The 15,145-nt window shown below is 40.3% G+C and overlaps 1 protein-coding gene across 1 annotated transcript in view; it reads right to left on the reverse strand.

The window, feature by feature from the left end:
* Nucleotides 1–15,145, reverse strand: part of LOC103131679 (metallophosphoesterase domain-containing protein 1) — a 91,051-nt gene that overhangs the window by 73,263 nt on the left and 2,643 nt on the right. The window contains exons 2-3 of the mRNA XM_007543378.2: nt 5,716–6,064; nt 3,922–4,103 (exon numbers count right to left, since the gene is read on the reverse strand). Coding sequence (XP_007543440.1) covers nt 3,922–4,103; nt 5,716–5,894 — 361 coding nt within the window. The 5' untranslated portion in view covers nt 5,895–6,064. The remainder of the gene's footprint in view (nt 1–3,921; nt 4,104–5,715; nt 6,065–15,145) is intronic.

Below are 15,145 nucleotides of genomic sequence, written 5' to 3' on the forward strand. Positions count from 1 at the left end.
ATCCATCCATCCATCCATCCATCCATCCATCCATCCATCCATCCATCCATCCATCCATCCATCCATCCATCCATCCATCCATCCATCCTCCGGCTCCAGCTCCTCCAGGTGATTCCCAGGTCATTTGTGGGTTTTCTCCAGGTACTCAAGCTTCCTTCAGCAGCCCAAAACCATAAGTGTTGGGGATCTCTAACTGTGGATGTTTGTGTCTCTATTGCCCTGTAGTGAACTGATGACCTGTCCAGGGTGTATCCTGCCTCTCGCCCAATGAGGAGGCAGACACCACTTTGCAAGCATTTCCATTACTGGTTTTCTGCTGGCTTTTTGAGCAGGGCTGAAGTTCGATGTGAACTGTTTTAAAACACCAGTGTTGTATGTTAAAAATACAGTGTTAATTAAACACTTGTTTAGTCAAATTCAAAGATAGGTTTGTCAGTGTTGGGTTCCAGGATGTGGGGATTAGTTTGGCTTCCTTTTCAGTTCTTCGGCAGTCCACCAGAGGGAGCCATTGGGATCACTCTGCTGGAGAGGGCGTGCCTGCAGGCTCAACTACCACACCTGAGGGGAATTATCCAGAGGAGTATATAAGCAGCAAACAGCCAACACTTCCTTGCCAGAGTGTTTGCCAGTTTTGGTATTCTAGCTCCTCAGTGTGTTTAATCTAGAGACATCTTGTTTTTTGACCTGAGTTTGTTCAGGCTCTCACTCTGTTTCTTGTGGCTCTTCCTCAGGACTCCTTTGAGGCCTTTGGAGTCTGTTTCCTCAAGTCCACCAGTCCTGAAGAAACCTTTTGTGACGCCTTGCTGCTCCTCCGTGGTGACAAATCTGACCTGCCCACCCTCCAACGTCGGGTTAATCTCCAGCCAGCCAGCAACACCTTTCCCCCACATCTGGAACCACCTTCCTCTGCCCATCATCCTCCACTTGCTTTTCAAGTAAGAACAGAGCTCACGACCATTCGTTGACTCCCTTCTGATCCCCTGTGAAACCATTAACCTCTCTCTTCCCTTGTGTGCAGACGCACCCGGACTCCGACCCGCTGACCCCCCTAGCCATGCTTCTTTGTTTGATTTTGCAATAAACATCTTTTACTTCCATCTCTCTGTGTGTTTCTGCATGTGGGCAAAAAACATTAGACCCATTATGACAGTCAGTTTCCCTAAAGAGATGGTGTTTGATAAAGAGTTGCTCCCACAATCGCAACGTATCTGTGACGTCATGTGTTTGCCGGGGAGACAGCAGTATGGCGTCTTGTCTGGAGCTTATCATAACAAGGTAAGTTCCCCAAAGCTATTAAAACATGCTCTTTATGTTGTCTTTAATGTATTTATGTAATGGTGATGTTTGTAACTCCCTGGGGGACATTATACCACAATGTATGCTGTGTTTATACTGTTATGTATTCTGTATCTCAAAGATCTATTTAAAAAAAAGGTAAGTTTTATGTTAAGATCGTTTTTCATCACATGGTGCATTACATGCGTCACGGACAAACGTTAGAGATTAGGTAAAATGTAAAACTTCAACACAAGTCCATGCCTCCAGGAAGCAATTGTTTCTCAACAGCCAGAAGCCTAAAATGCTATAAAATCACATACAGGATATCTTTCTAACGTCTCAAGAACTGTGCCAATGCACATTTCCTTAACCCCTGACCCAGAAACAAACAGCACCTCTTTTTAACGGATTTTGGGCCCCATAAGGTGAAGTTGGTCCTCACAACGTAGCATTTGACAGAAAAATGGGCCTCCAAGTGAGAAATGCTAAATGCACACACAGATGGTGTCCTTTTCTCAGTGACTGACGGCAGTAACTGCATGGTTTTCTGACAGTGACAAAGATGGGGGTTGGGGGATCATGGAATCAACCTCCAGGTTTTAAAACTCTGAGCTCCTCCACATACAAAAAAAGACCGACTTACTTTACCTCCACAGTCCCATCATCTCCTCCATGTCCAATCACTGTCCCTGTATGAATTTCAACTCCTACCTCTTCTCTCATTCTCTCATTCCTCTCTCTGCCTGCCTCTCCTGCAATGCTGCCATCCCCTGACAAAAGCTTTGAGTGGATGCCAGTCCCCCCGCTCCCTACCCTCAGTGCCGGCTGACTTCCTGCTAAAAATAAAAGCCAAGAGAAGAATTGCACCAAGTGAGAGGGAGTAGAATGGGGAAGGACTGGACTGGGAGGAAGCTAGCTGGAAAATGTGAGGGAGAAAGAGGAATGGGAAAATAGAAAATCTACAGAAAATTAAAAATGAAGGAGGTAGAGACAGGAGAATGAAAAGGAGAGACAATGGGAGGAAAAGAGAAAAGCCAATGAAAGTAAGGAGAAGGTAAAAAAAAAAGTTTAGGAGCAGAATCATTTGTGAGCGGGGTTAAGGGTCAGACCACAGCTGATCACACTCTGAATCTGTTCTGCGCAGGAAGCAGCAGGAGTCACATTCATCAGTGAAAAGGCAGCGAACAGAGTCGCATCATAAATATTTATATGGGAGGAGGAAGATGGCAGAGTTGCAGGGGAGGAGGAAATAATAGGAAAGGAGAGAGAGATGAGTGGAACTTCAGAGGTGGCAGCAGGTGCTTTTGGCTCACTTTACCTTCTTATCCCCATCTCTCCCATTGGCTGGCCCGCTGCTGGAGCACAGCAACTCACCAAGCAACTCGCACTCCCTGCAGCTCTTATATACATGAGTGGGTAAACAGGGGAAGGACAGGACGACCCCCCCCCTCCTTCCTCAGAGAGCGAGATGAACACACAGAGGCTCACAAACTCTCACATAACAGACCTGGAAAAGTTTTTGAGGCAGCAATAATTATGATCAAACTGCTGCTGTTTCATTTTCCAGTTTGTAACTCAGTTTTGTACAAAGACTCTTCATTTCTGACATCTGATAAACTTCCAGAAGCTGTTAACTCAATGGAGATGAGATGCTTCTAGGTGGAGGACAACAGAGCAGAAGGTTGAAATGGAATTAAAATCAAAGCTCTGATGCATTCTCTCAAAAATACAAAAAAAAATTCACAAAATATTTAGAGACAACAAACTCCTATTAGAAATGTTAAGGCATTCATAAAACTGGGATCCTCCTGCTCTTTACACATTTTCTATATTATTGCACATGACATCTTTAATTGTCTTTCTTGGTCCACCATTGAAATATTGGCCAGAGCTAAAAACTGTTGATCCTGTTTGAACTGTCACCTCACTGCTTGGGACCCTCGGCACACTCTTCTCTTGCTACATGTTGGCTAAACTGGTCAGCTGGATTTAATTACGTATTGAAATATGCTTACATTTTGTAAAACAATGCAACACAGATTCAACTGTAAATCCATTGAAGTGAAATTAATTCCAACTAGGCAAAATCAAATGAAATCTGCCTTAATCAAACTCATCCTTAAAAGGATGAGTTTGATTAACGAATGTTCATCTGACATTCGTGTCCATGAACGACACGGGCTAAAATCTGACCTGAAGGATCACATTTCAGCCAATAATGATACACTCAACAAACTGAGCATTTTGTAAACCTTTTTGTTAGTTTTCACTGTTAACTGAAGCCATTTCAGTTCAGTCAGTGAACATCTGAGAGGTTTGGATGCAACAAAGGGTTTCTTTTCTGTTTAAATGTTTAGAAAATAAGAAATCAGAAATTCTGCCCTGAATCTAAAAATTCTCTGAGCGTACTTGGATGTCCTTGAGCTTATAACAGAATAAATAAAATCAGATAAGAGCTGAACTTACAAAATACACAAGAAACTACATCATGCTGAGAAAATGCATTGAAATAAACTGATTTTTTTTAACTTCCAAAGTTTTAAAAGGTGCTGTATGTGATCTGTACTTAAACTACCCATGATAATCCTAGTGGTGAAATTCACACCTGAGCCACAGTAATGATAGAGCCAAGTCTTTACTTACCTAGCCAGTCATTGAACTTTTTGACCTCAGAGGGCAGCCCAAGCTCGGTGAAGTCTCCGGCATGAATGAACACGTCTCCGTACGGCATCTGGATGGCGTCTGTGCGTGAATGAGTGTCTGAAATACACACGAAGCGTGTGTAACCTGGAGGTTTGGGAGTGTCGTGGGGCATCGGGTCCACCCTGAGAAAGAAGAGATGAGCAAAGTCAGGTTGAGTTTGAGGGCCATGATAAAAGTGTCACTGCATGTGTAAAGTGTGCAGGTAAATAACGGTTTTGCAAAAGTTCTGCAGTAGCAGGCTGACGGGAAAAGAAGTTTAAATTAGTATCCAACCAAAAGAGAAAAAAAAAACATCCCCACAGAATGAGGAAGCAAAGGAAGCAGGAGACTTGAGAAGAGGTGGGAACGAGAGGCCACAATAAAAGCACTCAGAGGAAGCAGGAAGCAAAGGAAGCAGGAGACTTGAGAAGAGGTGGGAACGAGAGGCCACAATAAAAGCACAGTACAGAGACACACTGAAGCAAATGTACAAAAATAGAAAAAGAATAAAGTACAGATATAGAAAAGTGTAGTCCTGTGGGATTTTCAGTGAGCTTGTGCATTCATGTGGTCTCCGGAGAACCAGGGAGTTGGTGAATAACCATGGCCCACTTTAGGAAGTTTCCTCCAGGTACTGTTCCACACAGCCCTTTCTCCTCCACACTGCCGTCACACCACCCTAAGCCCCCATCACCACCACCCACCATCCAACTTCTAGAATGTAAGAAGCAGGATGTTGGTGAAAAGCAGATATCCTACATGAATCTCAGACAGTCATGACAAGTAAAGTAAACTAAGCGCAGTAATAAAATGCTAAAGTTCACTTTAACATTTGCATTCCTCTCACATGCTAATGATCACAGGCCTCAACTGCCAGAATTACTTTCTCACATCAAATATATTTTTTTTATTCTGTCTGTAATTAGTTTCATTACACAGACACTGGCAGATGCTCCAAGGGTTGCTTCAGACTCTATTAACTATTTTAGATAATTTCTTAGCCTGCAGTAACTTTTATAAAAAATATGTCTTTTAGATATTTGTTTAAACCACCATGTCCATGTCCAGAAAGACACAAGCTACTCCGTCTCCTCTCTCTGGTTCTACCGCCTTCTACAGAAACCCAGTCAGAAACAACCAATCAGAGTCAGGAGGAGGGCCTTAGCACCGTCAAGAGAGGACGAGTTGGCTGCTGGATGGGTCTCCTGAACTGTAACTAGTGCATCCCTACAACACAAAGGTGTAGGAGTTATCCAAAATGTCTTTATAAGCATAAACATTAAAAGTTCTTTTTACTGTAATAAATGGTCTGCCTCCTGCAGTAACCCTATACAAACCATACTCACTCACTCAGCCCAGCACCTTTTTGCTGCTAAAGTCCAAACCCTGACTTCTCTACATGACATGCATCCACAGCTCCAGAGTCCAGTGATGGACAGAGAGCACTCGGTGATGTAAGGCTTGGAAATGACTCAGCAGTGGAAATCCATTCCATGAAGCTCTCTGCTGGTTTTTATCTATGTGAAGACTACAAGAAACTTGGAGGACTGTAGCTACAGAAACTTGTTATCCTCTGACTGCTCTGTCATGTTCTGAGGCCTAACACTGCATGGCACAGTTGATGTTGTTACCAATCACTTCCACTTCATCATAATACCACTAACAGCTAACTGTGGAATATTTGGAAACTCATTGCAGTGATATCTTGTCTTGGTGGCCAACATGGCCGCAGCCTTTCTTCTCCAGTTTACTCACATGTGGACATGCGGTGGCTGGAAGCGGCCCTGGTTGATGTTGTAGAAGGTGAAGGCCTGTGTGGGGTTGGTGCTGTACTCATCAACCTCCACAGCCGCCCTGCTGCCTCTCTGAGTGTGTGACTGGGCCTGGGACTGCTGCCGCCTTGCCGCCATGATTTCCGACAGAGTGAAGGCCATGGCTGTCTGTGGTGTCGGCTGTTTGGTGCTTTTGGTTCTGGACAGCGAGCAGACTGGACGGGCCAGAGGGGAGACTCCTGTCCTCAAATACACGCAGAGCTCACTGTGGCTGTGATCTGTGGTGGGAACATGGCCTCCTCTTCCTCTGCTTACTTGCAGCTCCTCAGCACCTAAAGGGATTACAAAGAACAGAATTCACAGAGCTTTGGATAGCTGGGATCTGTAGCTAAACACTTACATGAGAGGGTATTTCCCAAAACACAAACACATTTCTGGGACAAACTGGAGTTTTTGTAAAGTTTTAAAATAACTATTTAGTAATGGTTGTTACACGAATTATGCCAAATTCTTGGGCCACTCCTTCAGCACTGAACGTCTGCCTTCATCATCATATGAGTTACAACATGTAATTCCCCTTTGGGATCAATAAAGTATTTTTTAATTTGAATTTAATTCAGAATGGATGGGATAAATGTGAACCAAATGTGGACCCAAACATATTTTATACAAACCCTGCTTACCGATGAATAACAGTGACTTTTTATTCTAAGAACTATGACCATAATTTTGCCCCTCAGTCTCTTGAGGTGCGGTTTGTCTGTGCAGTATTATACAAGGAGTATCTTCTACCCTTCTGTGGTAGAAGGCACACTTTGTCCGAGCAACTCAATTCAATTCAAGTCAAAAATAATTTCATAATAAAATGTTGTTGTAATTCATATCATCCAGTTATCTTCAGTCATTGTGGATGGTGATGCTGTGAGCAGGAAGGATCTCCAGTAGCAGTCAGTGTTACAACCAAGGCTGCTGCTGTATGACAGTTTCATCATTGTCACAACATGCTAATAGCTTAATATCTGAGCAGCAGACATGATATTTTATGACAATGTCCTGCTTACTCCTGTTTATCAAGAACTGCTAATCCGCTTCCCCTTTAAATCTCTGTCTGGCTGTTTGGTTAGAAAGACTGACTGGTCCATCATGATGGATGGAAGAGACGGTTTGAAGATTTGGGGTCAGAGGTCATGTGTTAGTTAAGTTGTTGAGATACAAATCAGAAGCTCCCAGTTGTAAAAGCAATACCTTGTTTTCTTGGTTATGCAACATAACTGTTCAAAAGTAAATTAAACAAAGTAAGAGCAAAACATAATAGAATAGAATAGAATAGAATAGAATAGAATAGAATAGAATGCTTCATTTAGTTGTGCAGAAGCACAACACAATTTCATTTCAGAGCCCATCCAAAGGGAGACAGGTGCCTGGGGCTGCAGCCATGGAGGCGCTGCTCATCCTTCCAGTTGCACAGCATCCAAAAGCAAAGTGAAGAACTGTCCAAACATGCAATGAATCAACCAAAGCAACCATGAAAAGTCAACAAACAGAACAAATCAGAACCAACACAAAAGAGTCACTTAAGAAAAGAGGCAGAACAGGAGGTGATCCTGGTATCTGCTTCTTCTTTTTAGAGCACGACAGAAAACTAGCTCTGCATGTTTAACATGGGGCGACTTGTTCTACAACCAGAATGATTAACTTTTTGCAAATTACCTCAGTGTACTGATTACATGTTTAAAAAGATTAATGAAGTTCCTTTTATTCCTAAACAGTTACTGAAGAACACACAAAATATCTTCATATTGCATCATTTGACTCCATTATTTTGCCAATGATTCCCGTAAGCTGACTGAGAACACCCTTACTGCTAAACAAGTCGGCCCTCTGCAGACATGTTAATGTAAAGTTTAGTGAAAGGAAAAGCTGTGGTTTATTAACCATACCCTCAACAAGACGTAATCACAGCCTTGACAGGATTGTAAAGTAAAGCACAAGGTGAGTGGTTTATGACATTCCCAGTATACCCAGTACGACTCGGGTGAGTTGTGTGCCAATTATCCTCCTGGCCGTCCAAACACACACATTCTTCAGACGCAAAAAGAAGAGGGACAACTTTGAAAGGTGCCACACGTTCTGCTTGGATATATGACTGTTATTTGCTATAGCTTCACATCATGTTATAATGTTATTCCCTCATCGAAACACATCTGGAATTTTGCCTTGATTCTTTCATGCATGTTTGAGAAAGCCAATAACCACCAATAATATGAAGAAGTCTTTCCTCAACAACAAAAAGCAAAGGAATGCTCACTCAGAGAGGCACAAGAAGCCTTTTATTTTTGAATTCCCGAGTTCCTTGAATCACCTTAGAATCGTACCTTCTAATTCCCAGTTCTGGCTTTTTATACTAATTTCTAATGTAAATTTATATCTGATTTAAAATAACATTTTATTTCTACATGCTTATTTTTCTGCATGAAAATAAACTTTTGAATAGAAGAGTTTCCATGATATTTGCAAAACAACATATGATGTCCAGCTACTGGAAAAAATACAGTAAAATGTATTATGTTGATCTCAGCAATATGTATTTTGGAAATGTCAACAAGAACAGAAGTTGTTGGTTACATCTGCTGTTTTTGCAGTGAAGTTAGTCGCAGTTTCAAGTGATCTGATCACCTTTTTGTCTTCTAAACATTTTTAAGCTCTTATGAACGACCAGCTCCACCATCTTATGCTGAGCAGCACTCAGCATAAGCACAGACAATCTGAATGTTTAAATGTTTATTCAACAGTTCTTTGAAGTTGTTGCAATTGTTTGCAACATGCATATTGTGTAGAATGAATCTGCCATAACAATAAATGTACAATACATTGTGCAGCCCTGGCAGCTGTGAACATTGACAAGCTGCCATAAAAAAGTGATTCATTCCATATGACATGCAGACATGATGAATAATACCTTTGCAGATTCCTTGACTGTTCTGATCCCTCAGAGTTTTTTTGTTTTCTTTTTTTCTTGTTTTGCACCTGTGAGCTGTCTCCATTGTTACTGTTCCAGTCTGTATTTGTCAGGTTTTCAGTTTAGCATTCTTTTCTAATATTCTGCTTTCTTTGTAATCTCATCACATCAAACTTTATCAGCACCACTTTTCTTCAGAGTTCTTGTGTTTGAAGCAAGTCCACTGATTTCCTACTAATTCTACTGGAGCTCTGTGTCTGAACTGAGCATTCATCCATCTGAAAACCCTGCTCCCCTTCTGAGTTACTATTCAGAATCTTATTTGTCTTGATTAGTCAGTTCATTGAAAGATTGTATGCTTCCCATTAGTATTAATAATGTTATCAGTAGTAGTATGATTGTTAAGTTGAAAATATGTAATATCAGCTTTCAGTGTTATTCTGATATTTTTGTAAAGTATAAAACTAAATTCAGCGGATTTTGCTGCTGTCTTCCATTACAGTGTACATGTAGAAAAATAAAAAATAAAAGGTTTAACAGCAGCTACATTTTCAGGCACTCAGAAAGCACAGCCTTCCATATTTTCACCCGACCAACTGAATAAAAAATAAATCTAGCAATTTGTTCAGCTCTCAAATGATTTCATATTTACAGATGTTTTAATCAATGCTTTCACATTTTGCTAAGATGTTATGAATTTGCAGCAACATTTAGTTCCTGTGAATACAGCTTTTGACAAACTATAGAGCCTGAAGAGGATTTGGTAGATTTCGCTGCCTGTCCCTGGTGTTAGGCCCGTCTACGTGCGTCTCATCTATTAAGACACGGATTCAATCCTGAAGCTCATTTTTCACCGGCTGCTGGAAGCAGAGCGCAGCTACTGAGAGGTGCTGAATGATGGCAACAGTGTAGAAGGAGGCGATAATTTGGGGACAGGCGGCTTGGCGGAGTCCACCTGGACCGCCGCGCGATGTCGGCGTGCCATCTCGATTCATCATTCACTGCAACCTCACACACTGACAGCCCACTGATGAGACAGAAACACACTTCACACTTCACACTGCGGTTGTTTGTCACAGGCGAATCCCAGCATGGCTGGTGGATGTGTTTCAGGGTGTGTGTGCATTCTGTACACAGCGGATGAGCATGAAGGCCTGTGCATGCATATTTAAAAGTGTTTCTGTTGTCATGAATGTGACAGTGACAGTCCCTCACACTGTTAGTGTCAGACAGAGAAATGCATTAGCAGATGCTGAGTGTCTAACACTCTGGGCTCAGATGCAGCTGTCTTGATCACGTATGTGACTCAGAACAACTGAATCTTGGTTTTACAGACTCCCGTGTCGACTCTCCTCCCAGGTTTAAGTCTTTTTGAAAATCAGTTTTGGACTCAAACATAACACCATCTGTATAATTAAATAATGGAAGTATATTGTCTTCTTTATGCATACTGGAATCTTACTATTCTTTGCTGAATGTTTTCACCTTATTGCAGGTTGATGTTCTAGAAAGCAGAGATTTTCCTCTGTCTCTTATAATTTAATCCTGTTTGATGCCTGTTAGAATGACTTGAATTATTCCATATCTCTAATAAAAGGAAGAAAAAACATCTGATGAAATTAAAGACATCAGTATGTTGTGTTCTGTAGGCCTGCCACAATAACAAATTCATAAATGATCCCAGAAGCTTTCAATTCTAATGAAGGTTTTACACTGGAACTGGGAGAGATTTTAAATACCCAAAATAAAAAGACAAAACAACGAAAACAACAAATAAAATAAATAATGAAGTCTCTGTAAACAAGACTGTTCTTCAAACAAGGGACTAGTTAAGACAAAAGCACCAGACTGAAGACTTTTATCATCCAGTTTTTGGTAGAAAAAGAGAAAAGAGAAAAACTATAAATTATGAAAATAAAGATTACTGAGTTTTAAATTGATCACATAACTGATTTATTGTTTATTCCAACAGACCTAGTTCTGTGGTTCCATTGTTTACCTTGTTTTTACTGTAATTATTTATTTGTTTTTTTGTTGGTTTTTTTTGTTGTTATCATCTCCTGGATGAGTGGAAATAATTCTAGTCCCAATACTATTACTATGTATCAGAGTGACCTTTTGGCATTTAGTTCTAATTTATGAGAGTAAATAAAAATGATTCAAAGCCCTTAATATGCTTCCTGTTTTTGTTTTAAAGCCATAAACCTTAAAGCATTTTACTGAGATATTAAGTGACAGACCAACACAAAGAGCGAAATGCACATGTGGTATACACACAGGTGGACTCTGCCTCCTTATTAGGTGATTTCTGGAGGCAACTGATTTTATTTAGTGATGTTACAGTAAAGGAACTGAACACAGTGCAGATCAAAATGATTTATCTGTAAAAATCATTTTGACAATATTTTTCCTTGTCCTTTACAATTATGCATAGCATTACATAAAACCCAATAAAATACCCAAAGGGTTGTAGCTGTAATGGGGCAAAATGTGAAAAAGTTCTAGGAGTGTGAATACTTTAGTAAGACACTGTAAACAGAAAATAACCCAGAGGAGAAACCAAAGCTGTCATCAGTTTTCCCAGATTTCTTTTTACTTCCAGACTCGGCAGGTTGGCGCTGCAGCGCCAACATGCTGCTCTCAGCTGCCGGGGTTTTATTCTGTAGCTGTCTGCTTCAAAACGGGCAAGTGCCTGAAAACAAAGATGTCTTTAACACCTGGAAACACACTCATTCACACACTTTTAGCACCGTGTTTAAAATGTGCTTAAAACTTCAGTTTGAAGAGTGAAAAGCTTCCCAACCAATCAATTCTGTGAAAGAACTTGGAGATCATTTGTATGTTTGCAATAAAATGATCCATATATCCCACATGGTTAGGCCATCACAAACTGTGGGACTGTTATGTGATGGTGAAGTGCCAACAGACCAATCCTCTTCCTCCCCGAGCCACAGCTCAAACAAACCTGTCGGCCAAAGAGAAGTCGGAGAAACCCTGACTTTATTTTTATTATGATTTATGGATTTTTCTGCATTGTTTGTTCCACAAAGAGTTTTTATGCTCATTTGACACATTTTTTGGCTCTTCTGAAAAGGAGTTCATGTCCTGAAAGCTGGATGAAAACACATTTGTCAAATAAGTTCTGATATAGCAAACTTTCCCATCCACTGGTGGGTCTGTGTACAAAATGTCTACAAACTTTCTACATCTTATCTTTTTTACAGCCATGCATAGCGTCAACATCTGATGAAATCACGTTTTGCGTAGCCTGATTGATTCATACATACATGGAAACGCACCTAATTAACTTTTATTTTAGTTTTTATTTTTTTACAACATTTTAAGAGGTTGCTCTAAGTTTGCATGACTACAGGATGGAAGCATGGCTACAGTATGACCAGCAGGAAGCTGGCCGGCCATCGGAGCCCTGGGCCCCTCTAGCCTCTATGGAAACTGCAGTGGCCCTGCTGCACTTCTCATTCTGAGCCTGTTCAGGACATCAGACATCATGTTGAGTTTTAGAACACCTTCTGTTAAAGGTTTCATTAGAGCTGGTGGCTGAGCTGAGGACCCCAGTGCCACCGTCGCACCGCAGCCCGCTTCTTTTTTATGTCCCATTAACATTCAACTGAATCTTTTTTCTTTCTGCTGCACATCTCGGCTCTGAAAAATGAAGCTTTTAAATAAAACAGTACGGCTTTCAGGCAATTACGTTTTTTTAACAAAAACGAATTGCGCGGCGCTGTGTTTTTAATTATTCTTGACAGCAAATGAATCACAAGTTTACTTCATTTAATTTACAAGGTTTTACCTGAATTAAAATGATTTTAATTTGGAGATGCTTCATTAAAATGCTCTTTCAGTTTCTCCAGGCACGGCGGCCTTGTGGTTTCTGGTGAAGGAAAATGAATGAGGAGCTGCGGTGAAAAGGTGTCTGCTTACACAGGTCATCAGATCAGTTGCACGACTGAGCAGCTCTCAGTGTGGATTTGTGTTTTTACGACACATAATACATACAGATACTAAAGGAAATGTCAGGGGTTTTATTTTTTACCAAACACGATGAAATAAGAAGCATAATCACTTCAGATATCTGACTCCAAACCACACTGATATGGTTATGTTTTACCACATTTACTTTAACTTCCTTAAATGAACATAATATTTTACTGGTTATTAGGTGCACCTGGTGGTTCAGGGCATGGAGTGGTTGTCCTACAGTTGGAAGGTTGTAGGTTTGATTCCAGATTCCTCCTGTCATGTCTATGGGCCCCTGGGCAAGGCACTGAACTAAGGTAATGAATGTAATTGTGGCTGGATTATGAAATGCTCTGAGTGGTTAGGATGACTAGAAGAGTTCTGTATAGAATCAGTCCATTTACCATTTATTACACCCCCGTTATTCAGAGGTGACCAAAATTATCTAAAAAAATCTGCAAAGTGAAGCTGAGAATTATGACTACAAGCAATAAAAATTAATACATCTCTAATATTATTAGCAGGTTTATATCTTTAAGGAAAATGTGTCTTTATTACAGGATCATTTATCAGAAATGCAGTTCACAATGAAAAATTACAAATAAGTTAAATTTGTAATTTATATTCTGACTTTAAATATGGATTAACACATTAGGATTGTGAAGAGCTTCATTTGTCTGATGAATGTGACCCAGAGTGAGCGCTCATTCTTTAACACTTTCAAAAATATTTTCTTAAATTAACATTTAACACTACTAAGATGATCCATACCTTCAAGTCTTTCGATAGCAGAGCTGTGTCACTGTGTTTGTTTCCTATGTAGACACAGGTTCTCACGGCGATAACACAGCTGAGGTGATCGCATCTCCCTTGCAAAAGTTACATTTTTCTACCTAAATGATAATTCATTCAGGTAGAAAAATGTAACTATTGCAAGAGGCAAATTTTATAATTTACCTCTTTGAAAAGAGAAGACAAGCTGATTTTCCATCTTAAACCAATCAAATCTGGGTTCTGCATCATTTCAGAAAGGTCTGTTTTCATTCCTTAAAACAGGAGAGAGAGCAAACCTGCGCTCCTTTCAGCAGGAAAGGATGCCTGGTCAGGTTGATTCTGCCATCCTCATCCTTATTAATATTATGATAGAAAGTGAAAAAGCTCCCTGCCTGAACTTACAGACCACAATATGGAGCCATGATAAAAATGACATCAACAAAAGCACATTAATGATGATGGCAGCCGCCAGTGGAAGGGGACGCAGTCAGAAAGAGCTGGGAAGACAATGTGGACGGCATTGCTTCACAACTGATGACTATTTAGAAACATATTCTGAAAAAAGCCTCAGTCTCAGAACAGATGTTATGGAGTTATAAAAGCAAAGCGTTCTGTTTGAAACTGTTTCTGGTAGCAAAAAACACCCAGAGCGATGGTTTGGTTATCAGAAGAAAGCCACCCGTTGCCCCTCTAAAGGAATGCTGTTTTGAACTCGACATCATAAAGAAGCCATGAGAGACACAGTTTGTGTAGTTAATGTAACCAGCTGACTGTTGAGGTGGAATTAACAACCTGGGGTTCCCTCCAGCAGGAACCTGATGACACTCATTTTCAATACCTCAGATAAAATTAGGCTTCCCACATTAATCTAAACAATAGATAATATTTTCAGTACCATGGCAACAATATGTGACACACACCTGTTTGTTCTCACTCTTTACATGCATCCTTGAATCAAAATCTTAATGAGTTCTAAGTTAAATGCAGGTACTTTTGATCTGTTTTTATGGCAGTAATGAAAACAAAGCAGCTGCTGAATTCATGATGGGAGAATATCACCAAAACAGAAAAAATACAGCAGAATAAATCAAACTGCCTGTAGGTTTGAAACGGAACTGTGCTGTAGAAGACCTGAGAAAGCAGCAACTAAGCTGATAAAGTTGACTGACAGTGCTGCTGTGATAATAAACGAAGCAGTATTGTTGTTACTCTTTTCATCATCATTTGCAGCAGTCCTTGTAATAGAAGCACATAATAAGAGCTGACTTCCTTCTTCTCCTGCTATGGTGCATTGCCAGCCGGGTTTAGCAACATGCATGTAGATCTTTATCCCATCTACTATCACGCTGTTATTCATTTATGATTTATTTTCACTGCTTGACTTTTTAGTTCTGCATGTTCTTTATTTTTTTCTCATTTAAATGGTTCCTTGACTTGAAGGAAACAAGAATGTGTGTGTTTTCGGCAGAGTCCTGCAGCGCCTTATTAATGAAAGAACTAATCTTCTTCTCTTTGTTTTACGCTCGGCTGCTGTTTGATTCAGAACTCTGATCCACACACTTATTTCAGCTTCCTGTGTGTTCTCACTGCTGTCAAACAAATGAGTTAATTTCTTTGATCACCTCAAATATCAGAACTTAAAACAAACAAGAGAAAAACCAAAAACTTACTTACTTTCAGGATAATAAAATAAATTAAAAAA

Source organism: Poecilia formosa, unplaced genomic scaffold (genome assembly GCF_000485575.1).
Source record: "Poecilia formosa unplaced genomic scaffold, Poecilia_formosa-5.1.2 Scaffold810, whole genome shotgun sequence".
Taxonomy (NCBI): Eukaryota; Metazoa; Chordata; class Actinopteri; order Cyprinodontiformes; family Poeciliidae; genus Poecilia; species Poecilia formosa.